This window comes from Lipophrys pholis (genome assembly GCF_963383615.2).
Source record: "Lipophrys pholis genome assembly, chromosome: 7".
Lineage (NCBI taxonomy): Eukaryota > Metazoa > Chordata > Actinopteri > Blenniiformes > Blenniidae > Lipophrys > Lipophrys pholis.
The window spans coordinates 10,754,818-10,776,202 of NC_137638.1; the positions used below are offsets into that span (position 1 = coordinate 10,754,818).

At 41.1% G+C, this 21,385-nt stretch overlaps 1 protein-coding gene across 1 annotated transcript; it reads left to right on the forward strand.

Moving 5' to 3' along the window:
• The first annotated feature begins 1,885 nt into the window (after positions 1 to 1,885).
• Positions 1,886 to 7,739, forward strand: lipg (lipase, endothelial). Its single transcript, XM_080466781.1, has 10 exons — positions 1,886 to 2,289; positions 3,454 to 3,644; positions 3,904 to 4,083; positions 4,953 to 5,064; positions 5,144 to 5,362; positions 5,503 to 5,745; positions 5,941 to 6,061; positions 6,493 to 6,720; positions 6,826 to 6,930; positions 7,015 to 7,739. The coding sequence occupies exons 1-10, from the start codon at positions 2,199 to 2,201 to the stop codon at positions 7,025 to 7,027; spliced, it is 1,503 nt and encodes a 500-aa protein (XP_080322907.1). The 5' UTR covers positions 1,886 to 2,198; the 3' UTR covers positions 7,028 to 7,739.
• Positions 7,740 to 21,385: the final 13,646 nt, after the last annotated feature.

The window sequence follows — 21,385 nt, forward strand, 5'->3', positions numbered from 1 at the left end:
CTGTGTCAGAGCCATTTATTAATCAATGGCTTGACAATGTGCAACCTCAGTGGAAAGTCTCCAGAAAGACATAATAAACCAGCTTGTGACGCTCTAGTTCTTATAGAGATGTGGTTTTGCATAGAGAAGCTTTGCACATTTTGGGCCCTGTAAATCAGAAAAGGAGATGTATTTCGTTTCTAGTTTTTACGGCAGGTCATGAAGAAAACAGTACAAAAAAGACATGTTTCCTTTCTTGGAAATGTGACTAATTTGTTAGTTGCTAACCATTCACTTTGGCTCAAATAGCTGCTAGAAAGTAGTGACATTAATGTGCAAGCGGTCAGACTGCGATGTTCCATTACGGTTAGGACCTACACATTGAATTATGAATCTCTCTTGTGAATCACAATAAAGAGTACACAACAATAAACTCTTCCACTGGCAATATAATCAGGTCGTCAGGGGGAAATGATAAACCTCACATAAACTTGCTATTTGAACTGTTGTGACCTCCTGAATGAATATCATACACCTTCGACTGGGTTCTCAGCTCTCCAGCTATTAATACAGTGTCTGCTAAAAATACAGTAGGACAAGTTAATCTGTATATTACTTGTGTCATACAGGGTCAGCCCACTTCTTTGAAAGAGATTGATAAATACTTGATTGATCCCGGAGGAAATTCAACTTCTCAACAACTTACAGATGAATCGATGCAAAATTAACTTCTAAATCTAAACACAATATAGAAACACTAACCTCATGAAATAAATGTATAAAACTGAAAGTATATGCAGTGATCCCATACTGAAAAATAATAGAAATGAATATAAAATAATTGGGTAAAAGATATGTCTGTATTTAAACACACTGCATTAAACTAGAGACTGGGAATATGTATTTTCATCAAGTTTGTTAAATGACGAAAACTTAATCAACTATTAGAAATGACAGGAAAGAAACACGTGAATCATTTGCCTGTGTCGTAGTTAACCATTGATACTGTGTGTTGTATGTTTCTGTTTCCCTGATGACTAATCTGTTCTCTCCTGGGTGTTTTTCCAATATCAGCGTTATCAGTAATGGATTTAAACAGTACAGTTGTTCCGGTCCTGAGACTTTTTATTATTTTTATTTTACATAGATAGATAGATAGATAGATAGATAGATAGATAGATAGATAGATAGATAGATAGATAGATAGATAGAGAACATGATATAAAAAAGGCTTGACAATACATCCAATCACACACTATTTAGCTGTCTTGGCGGGCCTCTTAGATCTCCTGACTCAGTGGACAACATAAACAGCAACGGCAGCCAATAAATTCTGTTTGCGGAGATGCGTAAAAGCTGTTTGGAGGCCAAGAACCAGGAGCTCCCGGGGTGGCAGGTGACACTTCCTACGGCTGGACGTCGATGTATGTACACAAAACAGTGGTGTTATTGTAGCGGGAGACTCTTTGCGTGAGTGCGCCCATTCTTCAGCTCATCAATTGAAACTGGATGGTGAGCTAAGCTGATGGATTGGCTGCGCTCCAGGCAGGGGACTGACGCTTTCAGAGGATAAGGGCGCCTCGCCATCTCCCTCCACTCACACAAGCCTTTTAAATAGTCCTATAAAGGAGGGAGAATGTTGTTTCACTAGTAGGATGCTAAGGAATTCGATTTGATAGGATTTTGGTTTTTGAATAAAAAATAAAACACAAGCAATAAGCAGCTCCTTTCCCTAACGTGTCAGGGATTGTTTGTTGATTATATTTCTGACTTTGTGTGAATCCGGTTGGACCACAAAAGTATTGGTTATATGACCTTCGTACCAACATAGAGCTCCGAGAGGCGGCTTGCGTCAGACGCACACACCCCAAAAGGGTTAACACGCGCAACGTGAGAAGCCTACTACGACTTCATTCAGCTTTGCCACGCCTTCAACGTAAACAAATGGGGGCTTGACCAATGAGATCCGCGATAGATCAGCCGATGATCAGATGACTCAAAGGGGGAGACTATTTAAAACTCTAATGACACTCTCGGATGCAAGTTTATACATTTGAGGAGCCGTAGTTTCACAGGCGCGCACCAGAACGCACCGGCGGCTCTTTGTAACCGCTGGATTCAAACTTTCCCATTCGTTCCACGCTACCAGCTGAAGCGCAAACCCCGTTTTAAATTCTCAGGAAGCTTTTAATTCCTCCATACTCGTTTGTGACTGAGAGATGAATCACAAAGGTCTTTTACTGTGGATTTTCCTACAGTGTGCTTCTGCGCTTGTCTCGTCCGCCCCTGAGGAAAACCCTGTTCTTGGAGGTGAGAAATGCCTTTGTTTCTATTGTTCATTCATTTTGTCATTTCACTTGTAGCCTCAATGGAAAGTGATCACATCTAATATCACATATTCCAAACAAATCATACAATGGGCATGTCTGAATTATTTATACTAACGAGCTCGCAAAGCTTAAATTTTCTCTTATATCTGTTCAGTGAGCGTTTTTTTTTTTTTTTTTTTTTTTGTTTTTTTTCCCTCGACCATTTGGGGCTAAATTGGAATTGCAAACAAGTGTGGCGGGCAGAGCGATTCAGAAAAGCGGGGATGGATTTAAGCGAGTGAGATGTGTCCTTTTTGGGAGAGCAACGGGAGTCTCTAAGTGGAGGACACATAACGCCACGTCTGTGGGAACTCTTTGGAAAGATGTTCCGCTGAATCCGCGTTTTACCACGGACCGCTCAGCAGCTCCTGTCTTTCACTACCCAATCATTTCGGTCTGTGTGGCCCGCAACCAAAGGCTGTTGAGTTCATATTGTGATCCACACTTTGCTTGCGCGCTTTGACGCAAACGTTGTGAGGCCGGTGCGTGTTAATAAAACCCTCTGCACCGATTGAATCCGGTTGTGATCCTTTTTACGCAGAGGTCGTAAAGCATTAGAAGACCAATTAAATGTGCAATTTATGAAGAATTCCCTCAAGAATTTTGCACATTATTATAACAGACATTTTTTCCACAATGATTATTTAATTTTATTTATTTATTGCTTTAACCTGTAAACTGCCAGCATCTTTTGGGTGCTTCAAAGGACTTCCTGCATCAATTAAACGTAATTGTACAGATTTGGTCTTAGACCTGAGAGCTGTGTGTTAAAGCCTGCCATAATTACGAGCTCTGGCTGCAGCTGTGTGAAAGAGGGTGAAATGAAAAGAAGCGTGGCAGTGACATTTTGGCTCTGCTTTGGCATCCTTGGCCCAAGTTGCACTCATGGGGCCTTTTTTTTTTTTTTTGTAGTGGGTTTTGTGCGAAAAAACTGGTAATTTGGTTATTTTGGCAGCATTCAAGTGTTAAGATGATTGCTTTTGTGTTTTGAAAGATCCAAAGGTTTTGCATTTGGCTGCAAAGATGAGTGGCAAAATATAAATCTGAATCCCTTCTTAGTTTCGCTTGGTAGCTTACAATGTGTTTTGTTTTGTTTCCCCCACAGGTGTAGATAGTGGTTTGGAAGACTTGTCAACAGACAACAAGGTTCTTGATGGTGTCATCAAGTACAACATGAGGAAGAGTTTAGATCTGGAGCAGGAAGGCTGCTACCTGCAGGCCGGCAACAAGGACGGTCTCTTGGACTGTGGCTTCAATGCTACAGCCAAGACTATCTTCATCATCCATGGCTGGACGGTACAAATGCTTTTAATATTATCTATATAGTTGTCAATCACCCTTTATTTCTGGGTCACTTGATTTTAAAGCAAACTCCCATCACAGGGAGGTCGAGTGTTTCCTCAGCTTCCATTGTTGGAATGTGCCATGTTAATGTGGAGTAACTGTGAGAGGAGTGTCAGAGAGAGGTCACCAGGTTAATGTGGTTTCCCTGAATGAATGACTTATCTCCTGTTGGCCCTGTTTTTTTTTGTTTTTTTTTCCTCCTCAATCTCAGATGAGTGGAATGTTTGAAAGCTGGATGCACAAGTTGGTCTCTGCAGTGATGCAGCGTGAGAACCAAGCCAACGTGGTGGTTGTTGATTGGATTTCCTTGGCACAGCAGCTGTATCCTGATGCAGTCAACCACACTCACAGCGTTGGCCTTGATATCGCCACCATGCTCGACTGGCTTCAGGTGTGTGAAGTTATTTTTACTCCTTCATCACTCGCTTCAGTTGATTTCACTCATTTGTGCTTCCTTGAAACTGAGTAAAGAAATAATGTGGCTGCGCACCTTTTATTGTCAAATAAATGAAACTCATCTGCAATCAGCCAAATGTAACGCTCCAGTAAACACCACAGAAATACCCACAGGTCCCACTCTTGGCTCCATCCATAAAAGTGTCTGTAGTATGTAGGGCTGACATGTAAAAGAATAATTTATGTGGACACCTGTCTGACCTCAGTATTGTGAGCAGGTAAAGACAGTAAGAGGTGACTGGAAAGCAGCTGTGCCAAATCATTAAAATCAGCCTCATCTCTCTTTACAAAGGTGGTTTATGTTTGGCAGATGTGGGAAAATAATGCAACATAATAGAAATTTGAATGCTTTATTCTCCTGCATTACACTATTTAAAAAGTAGCAACTCTAGAAATGCTGTCTTCAGTTTAGCATTCTCTACTTTATTTTTGAGTACTTATTTAGATCAATGCTCCTCAGGGAGCCTAATAAGAATCAGTCCATTTAACACATCAGAATCAAAGACAACAGCTCCCATTCATCAGGACTGTCACAAAATTGGACCAGTGAGCGAGGGTTCAGGCTCTCTGCCATGTAGTTGTAAACGCAGACAAAGAGTATTTCACGGAGACAAACTCAGACAGATGGTGGAGGCGCTGTTGCATGGAGAGGACTGTCAGTAAATTCTGTTTGGGTCAACCGAGTTTGGCTCAAATGGGGGCACAGCTCTTCACGAGTGGCTGAAATCCAGAATTTGCATAGTGTTTAATACTCATAGTGACAGCTGCTGACAAGTATTTTATCCATTAATTTTTTTCTATCAGGATGAGCTGCAGCTGCCTCTGCAGAATGTGCACCTGATTGGCTACAGTTTAGGTGCCCATGTAGCGGGCTACGCAGGGACATTCGTGCGAGGGACCATTGGCAGGATCACTGGTGAGTTTGGGTGCAACCTAAATTGACAACCGCCCCTCTAAGGAGTGCAATAGTCTTACCTTGTATTTATTTCTTGCAGGTCTAGACCCAGCAGGTCCAATGTTTGAGGGTGTGGAGGAGCAGAGGCGCCTCTCTCCGGATGATGCAGACTTTGTTGATGTTCTGCACACTTACACCCGAGAGGCTTTGGGCGTCAGCATCGGAATCCAGCAACCAATTGGAGACATTGACATCTATCCCAACGGTGGTGACGTGCAGCCTGGCTGCGCTCTGGGCGATGTGCTGGCAGTGGCAGGAAGTAAGTGGCCGCAAGTGGTTTTGTCACTTTTACATTTCAGAATGAGTAATCAACGGTATCTGCTTTTAACGAGAATGTGGCACTTTTTATCGGTTATTGTCGTTATCGATCTTTAAATGTATTGCTCTCAACTTCTGTAGATTTCATGGAGGTGATGAAGTGTGAGCATGAGAGAGCTGTGCACCTGTTTGTCGACTCCCTGATGAACAAGGACCACATGAGCTTCGCCTTCCAATGCACCGGCCCCGACCGCTTCAAGAAGGGAATCTGTCTCAGCTGCCGCAAAAACCGTTGCAACAACATCGGCTACAATGCCAGGAAGATGCGAAAGAGGCGCAACAGTAAAATGTACCTGAAAACACGTGCGGACACGCCCTTTGGAGGTGAGACAAAACATGGAAATGTACTGTGGTCTGTTTTTTTTATCTACTGCCATGCAATCTTCCAGAAAGTCTACCGTATCTCACTTCAGTTATCTTTAACCCCAATTGACACGTTTTATGATTTCCTCTGTAAACTAAAAGAGTTCACACTTTCCTACTGGATCAAACATTAACCCTGTTTTTCTCTCTTTCAAGGTTACCACTACCAGATGAAGATGCATGTGTTCAACAGGAAACAGTCAGACAATGCAGATCCCACTTTCTATGTGAAGCTGTACGGCGCCCACAAGGATACAGGAAATATATTTGTTGATGTGTAAGTTCAAAACCTAAAACTCTCCTAAACATGACAATACGTTGACAAAAACTGCAGTGGATTGACCGACCTCCCGTGACGCAAACACGCACGTTCACACAGTGCTCGCTGCACTGCCTGCATGTTGTACTGAGAAGCTGTGATATAAATTTGGAATCTGAACTTTAGCCTGGTTTGTACTGACCTTTATCAAAGTGTCATTCACATAGATGGCAACGTACATTGAGCTGGGGCTACGGGAGGAACCTTAGTGTGTTGTAGTTCATGTTCCTATAATTGTAGACGCAGTGTCGGCTGTCAGGCTGTTCATAATGTGACGTGCCCAAACAATGCACAAACATAGTTGCTCGTTTGGGTCCCGCTGCTAGATCCTCTGTCCTCGTTTTTCTGGATGCCAGACTAAACCGTGTGTCTCCCCTCTCTTCATACAGCCATGACAACACAATTGGTCTGAACCTGACGAACACCTTTTTGGTGTTTACCGAAGAAGACATTGGTGATCTGCTGAAGATCCGTCTGAGCTGGGAAGGAGAATCTGACTCTTTGAACTCTGTCTGGAAAAACATCCGGAAGTCGTTCTGGGCCTGGAACACCAAGCCTCCCAAAGCCTTGTTGGAAGTTCGTCGGATTCGCGTGAAATCTGGTGAAACGCAGAAAAAGTAAGTTCATGGGGAAAAGCTGTGTTCTCATGTTTAGGACGATGGGTGAAAAATTAGGTTAGATTACACTGATCAGTCATTCATCAAGACTGTTTGTTGTTACAGGTTTACGTTCTGTGCCCAAGACCCTTCAAAGACCGAATTCTCACCAGGGGATTCCATCACTTATGTAAAATGCCGTGATGGCTGGGAAGTGAAGCCGAGAAAAAGGTATGGAATCAATTTTTGAAATAAGCCATTAAACATTTGATGTAACTTTAAACAAAGTTTAATTCTGCTCTTTCTGATTAACAGACTGCCAATGTAAGTCCACTGTTTCAAAAACCAATGCACCGTCACCATGGGGGACCCAACGTGGATTATGGAGAAGCGTCGCCTTCTCTCTTTGAGCACTTTTTCATAGGAGTATTGATCGGCGCACGGTGGAAAGGGGCTTCAGGTCAAGGACTCCAGGATGTTCCCATTGCTTTTACAAGAGGAGGACTATGGGTTCTGTCTGGTGTACAAGACAGCTGCACAGTGGCGCGCTGGCTGGCAGCTGGAGGCAGTCGCGGATGCGTTACGACGGCCTGTGGAGTTACTGAACGTTCCTTTGTGTGGACTAGTGAAGTAGAATACCAGATCTGTGCCAGTGGACACAAACCAGCAATTGTAGTCACTGTACTGTACATTTTTAAATATTATTTATGAAAAATGGAAGCACTGCAAGACCAACGTTATTTATCAGGGCACATCCCATAATGAAGCATGTTTAATGAATTTCTTCCAGATGCAGTATTTGTATGTGTGTTGAATTGTATGTATGTGTGTGTCTGTAGTGACCAAGATGTGTGCCTTTCTGCTGAGAGATTACTGATACACTGTATAACCTGAAGGAGATACCTGATCTTGTTACGTGCAAGTGTCTGAGAATTTGTGCATAGCGTTACTGTATGTTGCTTATTTTTGGGGTGTGTCTGCATATACTGTAAATATCTTTTTGAAAAAAATAATAAAATCAACCAATATTTGTAACCGTTTTGACCTTTTTGTCAGTCTTTTTAGACCTCCAATTAGTGTTAAACTGTAGTGGTTTGCTCTTGAAGGCGTGTGCTGTGCAGTTTGCTTATTCACCCAGCGTTTGAAGTTGTTTGACCCTAAACTGGCTACGCATGTGTAGTTGTGCATCTCTTTGTATTTGCCCCGAGATGGACTGGTGGTCTGTCCAGGGTGAACCCCATCTTTCATCATCAGCTGGAATCAAGTTGAGCCCACCTAAATCAATTCAGAGTTGCAGAGTGGTCTGGTGAAGGCAGGATTCACCCCCGCACATGAACCAGTCCATCACGGGGACAGAAAAGAGAAACATTAAGAAATAAAATGGAACATCAGGAGAAAAGTGATGCATACAAGACATGAATGTGCAAACTTGGAAAGGCCCCCCTCATAAATGATCCTATTTTGAAGCACGACTATTGGTCAATGTAGCCACACTGAATATAACTTTTGATCTGACGCTGCCCTCGCATAAGAGGAGCACGTAAGAACATGCTCACAAATCCCTCGGATGCATCTGATGCCATAATTCAAAGATGTGATTATTGTTTGATCCTCTTCTTGTCTGTACTGGATCAAGGTTTATTTCAGAGGGCAGAAAACGTACCAGGGTTGTTTAATACGTCCACAATTGTTACACACTGCAAACGCATCCTTAAGAAGCTTGTTACGCTTCAATTCTAAGCTTTCACAGGAATGAATGTATAAAATAACATGTTTTTTCAGCCCGACATGAGTCAGGTAGTGACTTGTAAATTAAATTTGCTTTGTCAGCTGTCCTCTGAGCTCGAGGTGGGCACTGCTGGTGCTCGAGGTCCACAGTCCTGCATGGTTTCGATTCTTCTTTTGTTAGCATATGATTGTAATGAGTGGCCCATTATCAGGCTTTCTGCAGAGATCCATGTTGACACTTTTATTAAATTCAGAAGAGTTGGATCAGGAAGACACATCTGCTCTAAACTGATAAGCCTCTCTCCTTAAAAATTCTTCCTTGGCTCAAATGATACGAATCAGACCAGTTTCGTGGTTTAACCCCAAGCTTCTTCTCAGAACAGTATTCTCCATGCTAATCCTGTCATTCAACATAAAGCAAATGCTCTCTGTAATCTCTCTGTGATTTGCTGAATGCGTTTTGAGTAAAAGTAATTCCTCACCGCAGCAAACATGCCTGAGTTGTACTGGCACATCTGAGTTTGCTGATGCATGATGAAGGAGTGAAGGGGGCAACATCCTCTCCTCCCACTCATTCTGCCCATTTATGTGTAAGAAATCTTCAACTATGTGCAACTATTTTGTCACATCATCCTCTGGCCTGTCATGTCGCACTGAAATGTTCAGGAAGACGAGAAATGTCTTAAAGAATGCTCCGGGCAGATTCTTTGGTCTCCATGTTTTGGATGCTGTATGCTGTCTTTTTGCTGCTTAATAATAATAAGAATGCATTTTATTTTATGTTTTCATTCTCTTTTGCCTTTATTTAGTCAGGAGAACCACATTGAGATTAATAATCTCTTTGACAAGTGTGTCCAGGCATTGCACTTTACATTTGCGAATCTCAAAGTGCTACAAAACAACAATATAAGCTAAAATCCATATCGCCATCCGTTTTAAGTCCACTTGTGTTTTTTTCCCCCTGTATGTTTTCTGATTCTAATAATCTTTTTAGAATTGTCTTGATCTGCAAATCTGCCCATGACCTATTTTCCCCCCCAAACCTAGCCCCCCCCTCTTTTTTTTTTTTTTAGCAGCCCAGCAAGTCTGTCTGTGGCTCTGCACTGACCAACATACCACCATGTGTTGCTTTGGTGACTCACGTTAGTCATGGAGTATATTAACACCGTTAATGTCTTCTGCCTAACCCCATATGAGAAAACCACATTCTAGTTAGTCACCGTCTGGCAGCGCAGCAAAGCCTTCGCTGGAACTTCTGAGTATCTCGCTTTAAGCATTCCTTCTCAAGAAAAACCAACAAAAGAAACCCCAGACAAAAAGCATCAAAAGGACACCATGCTTCTATGGCATTCTATCCACCATTCACTAGCTTGTCTCTGAGTTCTCCATGACCGCATATTGGGACAGTTTAAAGACAAAATCAAGACATTATTTGAGGAGCGTTACATGTTTTCCCTCATTCCCCGTACGTCTTGGTATTAAGTGTAGAGGAGCAGGCTTTGATTTCTGGACGTCCAGTAGAAAAACTGTCAGAGCCTTACAGTGCGAGGCAAAACCTAGAAAGGTGAGAAAAGAAATTAAAGTAAAGGGTGTACGACAATCATTTATTTAGGATATAGACAAACAACCTCACATTCACCTTCTGACAGGCCAGCAGTTCATCATAGGACAGACACAGAGTCAAACAATCTCTCACACACAGACAGGCAAGCTACAATCACCAAGTGACCCACCACATGCATTTTGCCTGGACAGAGCAACAAACAGCTGCACCGACTTTAAATCCAAAAGGAACAAGATCTACTTGCCAGAATTTGGATCTCTTAATGAAATCACCACTAATTTCATTAAATACTGTGCTAAGTATGCGATCATGTTACTGAAGTTAATAAAATTCAAATAAAGGGATTGCACTGTGAGAGAACAGTGGAAAGTTCAGGTAGTTGGACGTAAGTTCATTGTACAAATGTGACGAGCGTTTAGGTTTAAACTGGCAATTTTCCAGATGATTCACTGAACCTGCTTCTACGAATGAGCCTCCCCTCTCGGTCCAAAGTGTACAATCCAGAAAAAAAATGGAAAAGAAACAAGTATCATAACTACTAACCTCTGTGTTAGAAGGTATCTGTTTTATTTTGTTTTTTTTTCTTAAAAATATTTTCCCAGTCTTAAGTTAATCTTTCACCATTTGAATTATTAACTTAACTCACTAACTTAATAATAACTGCTAGATTTATTTTGCTGTATAGAGACAGCACAGCTCTGTATTAGGTCTGACTGAATGGGTTGCATACAGGATGTGTGAGTATGTGATTGAAATTTTTTAATCCAAATTAAGGTGCATCATATGATAAAGTAATTGATTTTTGATTGCCCATATGAATGATTTGTTTAGAAAATGAACATATTGTAATTTCATAGTTTTTAAAATCACGTCATTTCTGTGAAGAGAATTGAAAGTTTCCTTCGCTCATGGCTCTTTTTTCAGGCGGACTTGCAGTTTTCATCAAAGCTCAGTTTTTCATGATTGCACTTGTTCTACTGAGTTTTAATTAAAGTGACTCTGTGTCTGACTTGTTTTCTGAAATCAATGACCTTATCTTTTTTTTTTTAAGAAGTGTTTAGTTGAAGGTAGGACTCCTCAACCACTATACAAAGTCATCAATAACTGGACCCATAACTGGTTTCACCCTCTTTGATTAAGCTGACAACAACAGAGTCTTCTGCATATGATGATGGGCCTATTTTCACATCAACTCTGACATGTGTTTGTATAGAGGATGAATAGCAAAGGTGACTTAAACTCATGAGTGTAAATATTTTGGTTTGAGGGTCATGTACCACGCAGTGTCTCTATTGCTGGTCCAGATTGGTTGCTGCACTCTGCGAAGGACGCATGTGTGTTGCCGGTTAACCCAGAGTCACGTGCCCTGCAGATTAAAGGGTGCATACAATGCCACATGTTAAGATGTTGGCACACCATCCGCTTGCCCTGCGGATCAAGAATGAATAAAATAAAGGTTAGTGGGGGCTGTGGAGGAACGGAGGAGGTCACCTCACATGATCCCAGCGGTCGCTGCATGCAGCTGATGGCAGCCAGGGAAAGCAACCACTTGAAGGATGTTTCTCAAATCGCTCGTGACGTCACGATGGCCGCAGTGGAAACACTTGGAGCAGAGATTGATGTCAAGCTTCCAGGGGCCTCCGCTCCACTGTACGGTGAACGTGATGTCAGCTGAGTGGTTTTGGCATGCCAGTCAGCGGCTGGCAGCAGTATAAAGCACAGATGTCACATGGACTCGCTGTGTTTCTCAGTAAGATGTCCCCTGATTTTTCTTGTAATGTTAAGTGGCGAGCATAATGAAGGTGGGCCCGACTTTTGTCTGCAGGGAATATGTTCTTACATGTGATTATTTGAGTAAACTGTTTCCCTGACATTTGATCTGAGAACAGTGTTTCTTTCTGAAGATGTGTTGTAATAACAAAGAGCTTGAGGGTGGTGCTGCTATGGAATAATCTCTGCTTTCAGCGACTTATAAGCAGAAGAGACAACATGAATGTCAGTTTCATCATTCTCATTCAGAAAGTCCTGAAGATCACACTCGACCATTTCTGCAAATTACCGGAGGTGAAGAGCTGACACACGCTAATAATCATCATAATGAGTCAGTGTGAAGGAGTCAGTTGCCTGTCTTTGAACTTCCCTCAAATCCAACTCTTTCTTCACAGAACTGCAAAGTGTGTGCGAAGTGGCAGCTGTGGCTCAGTTGGTTGGGTGGGAACTATGCCGAAGTGTCCTTGGGCAAGACACCGAATCCCAAGTATCTCCCACTGATATGAGTGCACCTTGTATAAAACGATCATTCGTGTGTGAAGGTATGTGTGAACGTGACTGATGCCATAAATGACTTTGAGAAGGCTAAAGCCGTAAATTGTGCTCGACGAGGAAAGGTCTATTTAATATGTAGAAACAACAGCACTTTCATGGAGACTGTCCCACACGGTGCATCATCCCTATATAAGTATAATCATAAACATCTCCAAATTTAAGGAGAATATGAGTGAATGTTAATGCTGACCCTTTGTTGAGGTCCTTCAATTAAAAGTAAAATCCCAGCTCACACCTCTTCAACTTCTTTATTGATGTCTCCTTCTCTGATTTATTGTCTCCCCTTGCATACGATCACCTCTTTATATATCCGTGGGATGTGGTGACGTCAAAGGGAACACAGCAATCACTGATCACATGGATAACAACAGTGTGGTTTGTGGTGGGGACGTCTGGGATCCAGTGTGAGTGTTGATATCATCATATCATGAAATAGGCCTTCAGCATGAATACCCCATCTGCCACCACATACTGTGTTTATGATGTGTACCTGCACGCAATGTTTGTGTACAGGAGGCTATATTTACGCCATCGGCCTCGTGTAGGTATGTTTGTCAGTGTGAGAGGGAGAACATTTTTCCACCGGACCCTTCAGCCCCTATTGGTGCGGACGTCAGTAATCAACACAGCTGTCACAGAGTCACATTTTTGTCTTTTGTTCTCAGCCGAACTGTAAAGAGAGGCCGGCGTTGTACCAAGTTATGACTGGATGAGAGACATGTGGACGTCACAGGTGATTTCTGAGTCAACAGTTGTTTCATCACGTTAAGGGAAGAATAATCAAGGTTGATGTTGTGTTCAGTGTATTACACGGTTTGTTGCGTCACAGGAGACAGAGATCATTAACAAACCCCCTCAGACATTCATGTCTCTTTTTGAGAAATGGATGTGATATTTGTGTTTCCTTTTAAAGCGTGATGCAATCTTATTTTTCTTCACAAGTTTTTCATGTGATTATTATTCAACATCACGAAGGACTATGTGAACACTGTGTATGAGCTTACTGGGTCAATTACATAAATCCGTTTTAACCAAATACAAATGTAGTATTATTGTATATATTGGGTGTATTACTTTTACTTATACAACAATAAGTAGGCATATATTGACTTTTAAGGGATGCCAGAAAAACTCCATTTATTCTTGGATAATTGTTTTGACGATAAGATAATTAATAATAGTAATAACGGTAATGAATCGTATCTGAAGGCAGATGGGGGAATGCATTTTTCACATCTTTCACATTATGTTTCCTGTTTAAACAGTAAGCAGAGGTGCATATCTCATGTGTTGCACATATAATAAGTATATATAGTTAAATGTGAGGTACCAATTTTGGACATTTATGACTGTACAAGTTTAAATGTATATATACATAATATGTGTGCTCTGTTACTTTCATGTTTGTGTGTTTGCCTCAAAAAGAGAAGGGACCGTACCATCCACCCAGCTTGGCTGATCCCAGCAGTGGATCACAGTAATAGCATTATGGTGAGTATTTTAGGAGTGTCAATAAAAACAAGTTGTAAATCACATGAACTAGCTTTCAGTCCCAGTTTTGAAACTCCACACATGGCAGAGAGGCACTTTCTGGGTCAAGTTGCATGCTATCGGCTGATGTTGGTCTCCCATTATAAGTACAAATTTTTATTTCAAAATGTCATCAAAACAAGATGACTTTGTCACTCAGTGTTTGTGGTTTATGTTTGCATCCGCTACATTGCGTGTGCAAACAGCAAAATATACGCTTGATCCACGATGAATCAATAAACCTGGGTTAAAGTATCTTCACACAATGTAACACATAAGAACAAGCGAGTGGTATGAGGACCTTTTATGCTGCTCTTGAATACGTTTTGCTGAAATGTGGTTGACCGATTACTGATACAATGGTGTCAGTGTAATCCAGTGTAAGTGTAATCCCGGGCAGCTGAACGATCACATGAAGTGATAGAGTTAAATGTCCACTGATCAAAAGGTTTGGTTCATTCACTGATTTTAATCTTTTGTATTCAGTCAAATCTGCTTCTCACATTGCAATGGAATTGAAGCAAACACCAGAATTTTCAGAAAGTGGTCCTGTTGGAGCCGTATGTTAGAAATTATTGTTCCACACAGCTGCGCCTTTGCTTTGTACTGACATGTTCACTCTCTTCTGTCCTCAGTGACCCTCCTTCAGACCGGACGTTACTGGATCATGCAGCGTCGAGCCAGGACCACACACCCAACCAAAAACATGCAACTGGAGAGACTGGGGAGCCAGTTGTTAGGTTGAGGCCAGGGCCGTAGCCATCATCGAGGTATTTTTCCAATGTGTATGTGATTAAAAATAGTTAAAACAATGCTTTGGAACTGGATGGTTTTATGAGTCGATTCACACACACATATTCACAACGTACGGTATATTGAAATCAATTGTTTTAAGTGTTTCAGTTTTAATTGAATTTGGTCTTCATTTCTGTTGCTACTTGAGATAATAAGTGGTGGACCTCAGTATTTCTGAAACTCTGGCTACGGCTCTGGTTGAGGCTGTAGTTTTGAACCACGTTCGTCCAGGCAGCTGTGAGCTTGAATCAGCATCAGTTCTCACCGTTTTTCTTCTTCAGAAATCTTACAAGAGCAGGAGAATAATCTGTGTTCTGTCCGAATGTCACATAGTTGCCACGACTCCAGAAAGAAAAGTCATTGCCAGTCTTGGAAGGACATTCAAACGGTGCTCAGGCGTAGGATAATGTAGCACACTGTGGGAAAACAGATTTATTCACCATCAGCTTTTTTCAGTTCATTTTCTACCACTTGGCCACTTTTAGAAGCCGGTTTTTGATGCACAATGTTGGCAGTACCCGATGCTTAAGACCGTAAACGGTTTTCATTGAGTGCCCTTCACCATTTGAATCGGTACGACAGCACAGGAGCACAACTCATATTAGCAGGCTGGAATCAAAACAAAATATTGACTACAGGTTTGGAAAGAGATGCAGCGCACCTGTTAACATGTGAACATCAAACCAAGTCCATAAAAAACTTCAAATTGAACCGCAATCAGAGTCTTTGGTTAATGCATTTGAAGAATGAACAAAAAAACAATGAATGAATAGAATTAACTGGAAGGTGATCAGTCAATCACTGTATGATAATACAAACTTAACACAACAGTTCAATTTGAGTTTAACTTCGCATGACCTTGGTGGACTCTCTGCAGATGAAATCAAGAAGAGTCATCACACCCTGTATCATGTATAATGGCAGCTTCATCTCAAACTCTAATCAACTGGGTCAGGACTAGTTTCCTTATTGTATTTCAAACTATATTCTGACCTGGACAAGCTTAATTGTGTTTGTTACAGTGTTATAACATGTATTTTTCATTTTAGCACCACAATGTTGGGCAACTGATGGTTTCAACAGCTTTACAGGTTGCTTAAAAAAAAAAAGATTTTCCATTCCTGAACTAATCACTTGATCAAAAAAGGACAGAAAAAGACCATCTCAGTGTGGGAGTTTTGGTCCACATGACCGCCCACACAGCTGAACTTAAGCCTTGCTCTGAGTTACTCACAGTGTATTTTACAGTTCACTGGTTACATCTGGTGGAGGCTAAGGTTAAAGGTGTAAGGTGCAAGGTTACTTTACTTGTACCCACGGGTAAATTAGTTTTGCAGGATGTGATTGCATTTGGCACGCCGTAACAGACAAAACACACACTGAACCAGACAGGCAGGTACTTGATGGAGTGCGTTACACATCAGGTGAAGTCAACTGAAAACGCCCGACAGCGAGTGAGTGGACCAACTGCTGTGAACAATCAAAACTATCCACTAATTTATCTTATCAGAGCTGTGACTTGGATTCCACAGTCAGTTTGCTGACATTTCTGACACCGCCACTAGATTCTAGAAAAGCACTGTGCATATCCACCTTTACCTGTATTATCCCTGTTGTTGTTATTTCTCTATTGTTTCAGTCTTCTTCTGCTTTCAAAACAACTTACATAACTTCTCTCTGTAGCTTTTTAGTATTCTAAACATCTTTTTTTGATTCTCTATTAGGGCATAACCAATAATCCGGAGAAAATAGGTTACTTTTTTCTTTGTTTTTGTTGTTTTCTTTTAATTAGCAGCCGAGTATTATTTTGATGACTCGGTTGATGGAGCAGGTTGTCCTGTTCTTCCAGGGTTGGCGGTTCACATCCTGACAAATCATGTCTACATACTAAGGCTTTGGGTAAGACAGAAACAAATTGTAGCCCATGGCTGTGTGGTGTGTATCAGACTGGAATTGTAAAGTGATTTCAAGCGGCAGAGGTGAAAAAAAAAAAAAAAACGCTTATTAAAGCAATCTGTCTGTATTAACAACAGAGATTTGGTCAACTAAAACTTAAATCATTCGTGAGTAGCTCCATCACTTCTGCTAATCCTAAAATCAAATCTTAACCTTCAATAAAGTACCAAAATATCCAAAGTGGTTGATACAAAACTGCAAGAACACAAAAGCTTTGTTTTGTTTTGTTTTGTTTTGTTTTGTATTTCCCAAAGTAACACAGAGGACATCCCTGTTCAAAGGAGAAATGGTTTGAACGATACGATTCCCTCTGCTGGGACACACACAGCCCCTGATGCTGGTCAATTCTCCTGGCATCAGAAGTGTAGGTTGAGACTTTCTCATGGGAATGAGCCAGACGAGTGTGAGGAATCCAGAGAAATGCCCTTTTAGTAGAACGAGTGTGTGTGTGTGGGGGGTAAACTATAATCTGCTGACAATAGGATTTATGTAATTCTTGCAAAAGGGTAGCTTCAGCCCTCCGTCTGTGGTGAATTTTTTTGGAGCAGTCACAATGATTTAGCTTAACTTGAAATCAGCTTATGCATTTACAGTAACAAATGCAGTCTGGGTATGAGAAAGCAGGTCCGTACATAAGGATCAGTAATGTGATAAATAACCATTCTAAGTGTCTTAGCCATGCTTGTGTTCCTATGTAACAATAATTTTAAAGTCTTGAGATACTTTGATGGAAGTTGTGTATTTTGAGAGTGATTAAAAATGGCAAAACATTTCTGTGCCAGTTCTCTAAACTTGTCAGGAGTTGCACAGGAAATGGTTTTGAACTGACTTGCTCTTTGGGTGCGGTTGCACTCAGCACTATCTAACTGTTGTTTGCAAACTTCCAAGGAACTACACAACTTCCTTAATGACTTTGCACATGCACTATTGGTGGTTTAAGGCCAGTTCTTCAAGAAGGTTTGGATCTGACCTGACCACTGCACGATTACGGCACTTTGGCCTGCAAAACACAATTATCAGCTTTATGAGGAATGGCTGAACCAAAAACACATACGAGTTTAAATTTGAAGTCGAATCTGCATGTGATTTCCAGTCTACACAGACATATTTCAGTGTAAATACCACATTTATTCTCAGCTATAGAAAAGCTTGCACCTGAACTTGTGCAGCAAGGATTTGGGCCGCTGCGCTGAACCTAATCCATGAAGCGTATATGAAGGAATTTGGCTTTGATGTCACATGGTTTGATTCATATGATTTGAAGATTGACGCTGTACAGTAGATCAAACACAGTGGAGTGTCTCCAGTCAGCAGCAGACAGATCCCACCTCAAAGGGAACTTCACTTTTCATCAGAGCCACACTGCTGTAAAATGAGGATTTACTGTTAATCTTTTAATACCAATACCATGTTCCAAATGCACTATTTTTTTCATTGGGGAAGACAACAAAGAAGGCTATTGAGTTCATCACACACCTGTAAAACCCTTGCATGGACCAAAGTCAACAATTCAGAGTTACTTATATAATTCAAACTTTTGCAAACATTTATTGTGAATGTAAATGAAAGGATTCCACTTGACAGCACTATTCTACTGATTTATCAAATCCCGAAGCCTTTTTCAATTGTTAAGCACGTTCACCCATTCACACAGAAACAACAATGCATGGAGTTCGGTCCATCCATTGGGATCCACTGGGAGTCCAGTGTTTTGCTTAATGACATTTTGACATATGGAAGATCAGACCTGCAACATGCTGAATGAGCGGCGACTCGCTCTACCAACTGAGTCACGGCGACCACAGAGTACATCTCAGCCAAGTGTCGTTATGAACCTGGGAGGTGAGCTGGTTTGAAATGATGTGCCTTTCGGACATTTCGGAGCATATTGAAATGCTTTTGGAGCACACATTGGAGCGATCGGCTCCAATGCCCCCCGACCCTTCTTTGGTGAAGGAAAATCTGAAGACGTATTGGAATAAATAAAAAACACAACTACCCCGAGGAACTCCAGCTAACCTGGTGGACAAGAATTGCAGACTTAAAAAATACTTGACTCAACTTGACCAAATCTGACCCAAATCAATCCACTCCACTTCAACGGCAGAAACAAATTAAAAACACAAGAAAATGTTGTGCACTCAACTCAGAGACTGGGAAGTATATCAGGAGGCTTTTACGACGCTTTCATGCCTGCAGAGTTAAGTTATTTGAAGGAAATTCTTGCGTCTACCCTCTGGGGCCTACTTGCACCTGCTGTTCTACAATGCTGTGTTGGAGTACTTTTTCATAAAGAGTTTATTCAAAAAGAAGATGTGTATTCATTCAGTATCAGGTGGCTAAATGTGTAAGACTTGTGCTTGCGTTCCTTTTTCGATGTGCAAATACCAGAGCAACATACGATCAACAAGTCACTGTTGTGTTTCAAAGGGAAAGATTGTACCCAAATGTGACAGTGCAGTTACATTTGGGTACAATCTTTCCCTTTGAAACACAACAGTGACTTGTGTTTCAAAGGGAAAGATTGTACCCAAATGTGACAGTGCAGTTAGCAAAATAGCTAAGTCCACAAACTCTGTGCACTTAAGAAATAACGATAAAAAACAATTGGCTGAATTTTTGTTGTGAGGGATGTTCCGTGAAGGAACCACATTAAATCATTCCTTCTGAGCAATATCCTGGGAACTTGTAGAAACATTTTTGATCTTCAGTTGTTTTCAAGAGATGGCTCGCCAACTTCCTTTAAACCTGGTGACACAAGAAATTATTTAAATCCCTTTGGGAGATGATGATTCACACATCTTGCGAGTTTCCGCCTGGAACAATAATGCTACGTGGGTGAATAGGGAACAACAGAATAGCCAAAGAAAAGAATCAATGAAGATCATTGAGAGGACAGCACTTGAACAAAAGGGACAACAAATGGTTGAGATCCATCCATTTTCTCCCACTTATCTGTTTCCGGGTTGCAGGGGTGGCAGTCTGAGCACTGTCACCTTGATCACATCGCACTGATTAAGAACCTTTCCTGTGGTTGGTGAGCCCACAGGAAGGTGGTGCCTGGCGTGGGACATGAACCCACTACCTTGAGATTGAGAGTCTCATGCTCTACCAACTGAGCTAGCTGGGGGCATAGTTGAGATAAAAAACAAACAAAAAAATGCATCTGCTCTATATTAGTGAGATAAAGGCAGATGTAGCTTTTGGACTGCTTGTTCTGTTTGTCTTAATCAGAACCATTTGAATAACACTTAATAAACTGATTTCAAGCAGATGCAAGCATATACTAACATTTAGTGTACTATGGCACTCTAAGCTATTACAACATATTTAACTTATCAATTTAGTGCATATTGTCTTCTCTTCTCCCAGGTATCGATCTTAAAATTATTCTCTATTTGTCTTGTGAGGGATTTAAAGCTGTTTGTATTGTAAAGAGCAAAAAGCAAAGGTAAGAAATGCGACAGCGTGCTACAGCAGTGTTTTTCCTGATGTTTTGAATGAATCATCTGTTTGACCTGAGGCCGTCCTGGAAAGTGAAGGAACAGCAGGTGATGAGTTTTGGCACTCGATTCCTCTCATGGAACTGCATTTTGTTCCTTTGGAGCCGCGCCGACAGATCTCCCCTGCAGAAGCTTAGCAAATGCAGTCACTGCACTGTGTGTCCCTTTGACCCCGATAAATCATCTTCAAGCTGTGCGTGCCAATCAGTTAATAATGAAAGTTACTCCTGGAGCGATGTTTCTCAGTTAGGATGTATCGTCAATGTACACAAGCTGTATTTTTTTTTTTTTTAGCACTGCAATGACACATCGGCTGTCGGTGTGTGTTAAATCAATCTGATGATCGACTCACTCATAAAGCTGATTTCTTATCACTTTGAAAATAAGATGAGATGAATACCAAACACAAACCAGCAGATGTAACATGCAGGGAGCAATATTATCTGGATATAACCAAACACACAGATTCAGTTTTTTAAGATGTTACTCGACACGCTTTTGTATTCTTAAAATAATGTCTCTCCAACAATTGGTGGCACAAAATAAATTTTACTTTATCCAATGAAATAACAATAGCGATTATGCTTCTTTTCCAGAGAAAGCCAAAATAGATCAACAAAATAATAAGTAGGACATTTTATGCACAAAAATGTTTAAATTCTGTGGGCAGATTGGAAGCAATGGTGCCCTGACACTTGATCCCATTTGATCTGAAATTTTATGACTTTTTAAAAGTGACCTGGATGCCAAACATAGGACATGAAACATGTGCAAAGATGCTGTAAATAATGATAAATTCCTCACATTCAGATATTTTTCATGTTTAATATGCTCAGAATAAATGATGCACTCCTCCTTCAGTCAACAGCAGTTACAGTGAGCAGTAACAGTTTGGGATCAGTCGTTGATAACGCTGTACCTGTTTTCACGAAGTAATGAGTAATGGAAGTAATAGCTTCCATGATCATTTCATAATGTTAATAGTAAATAGTAAAACTTAATGTTGTATTGCTGCGAAAGGTACCATCCAGTAAAGTCACCTGCTGTAAAGATTGATTCTCTGCCTGGATGCCTTATGGGTGTGATGCTTCTTTCTACAGCAGAGAGCATTTCACACATATTTCCCTCCAGAAATGGTGGAAAACAAATTAAATCTGATCCTAAAAACCTTTCCTGGGCCTATCCGTTGAAGCACCCAACTGTTTACTCACGCATTAACCCATGAATGTGTTGCGGAAAACTATATAATGAATCCTCAGAAGATGCTATAAATCCCTGGGCAGCT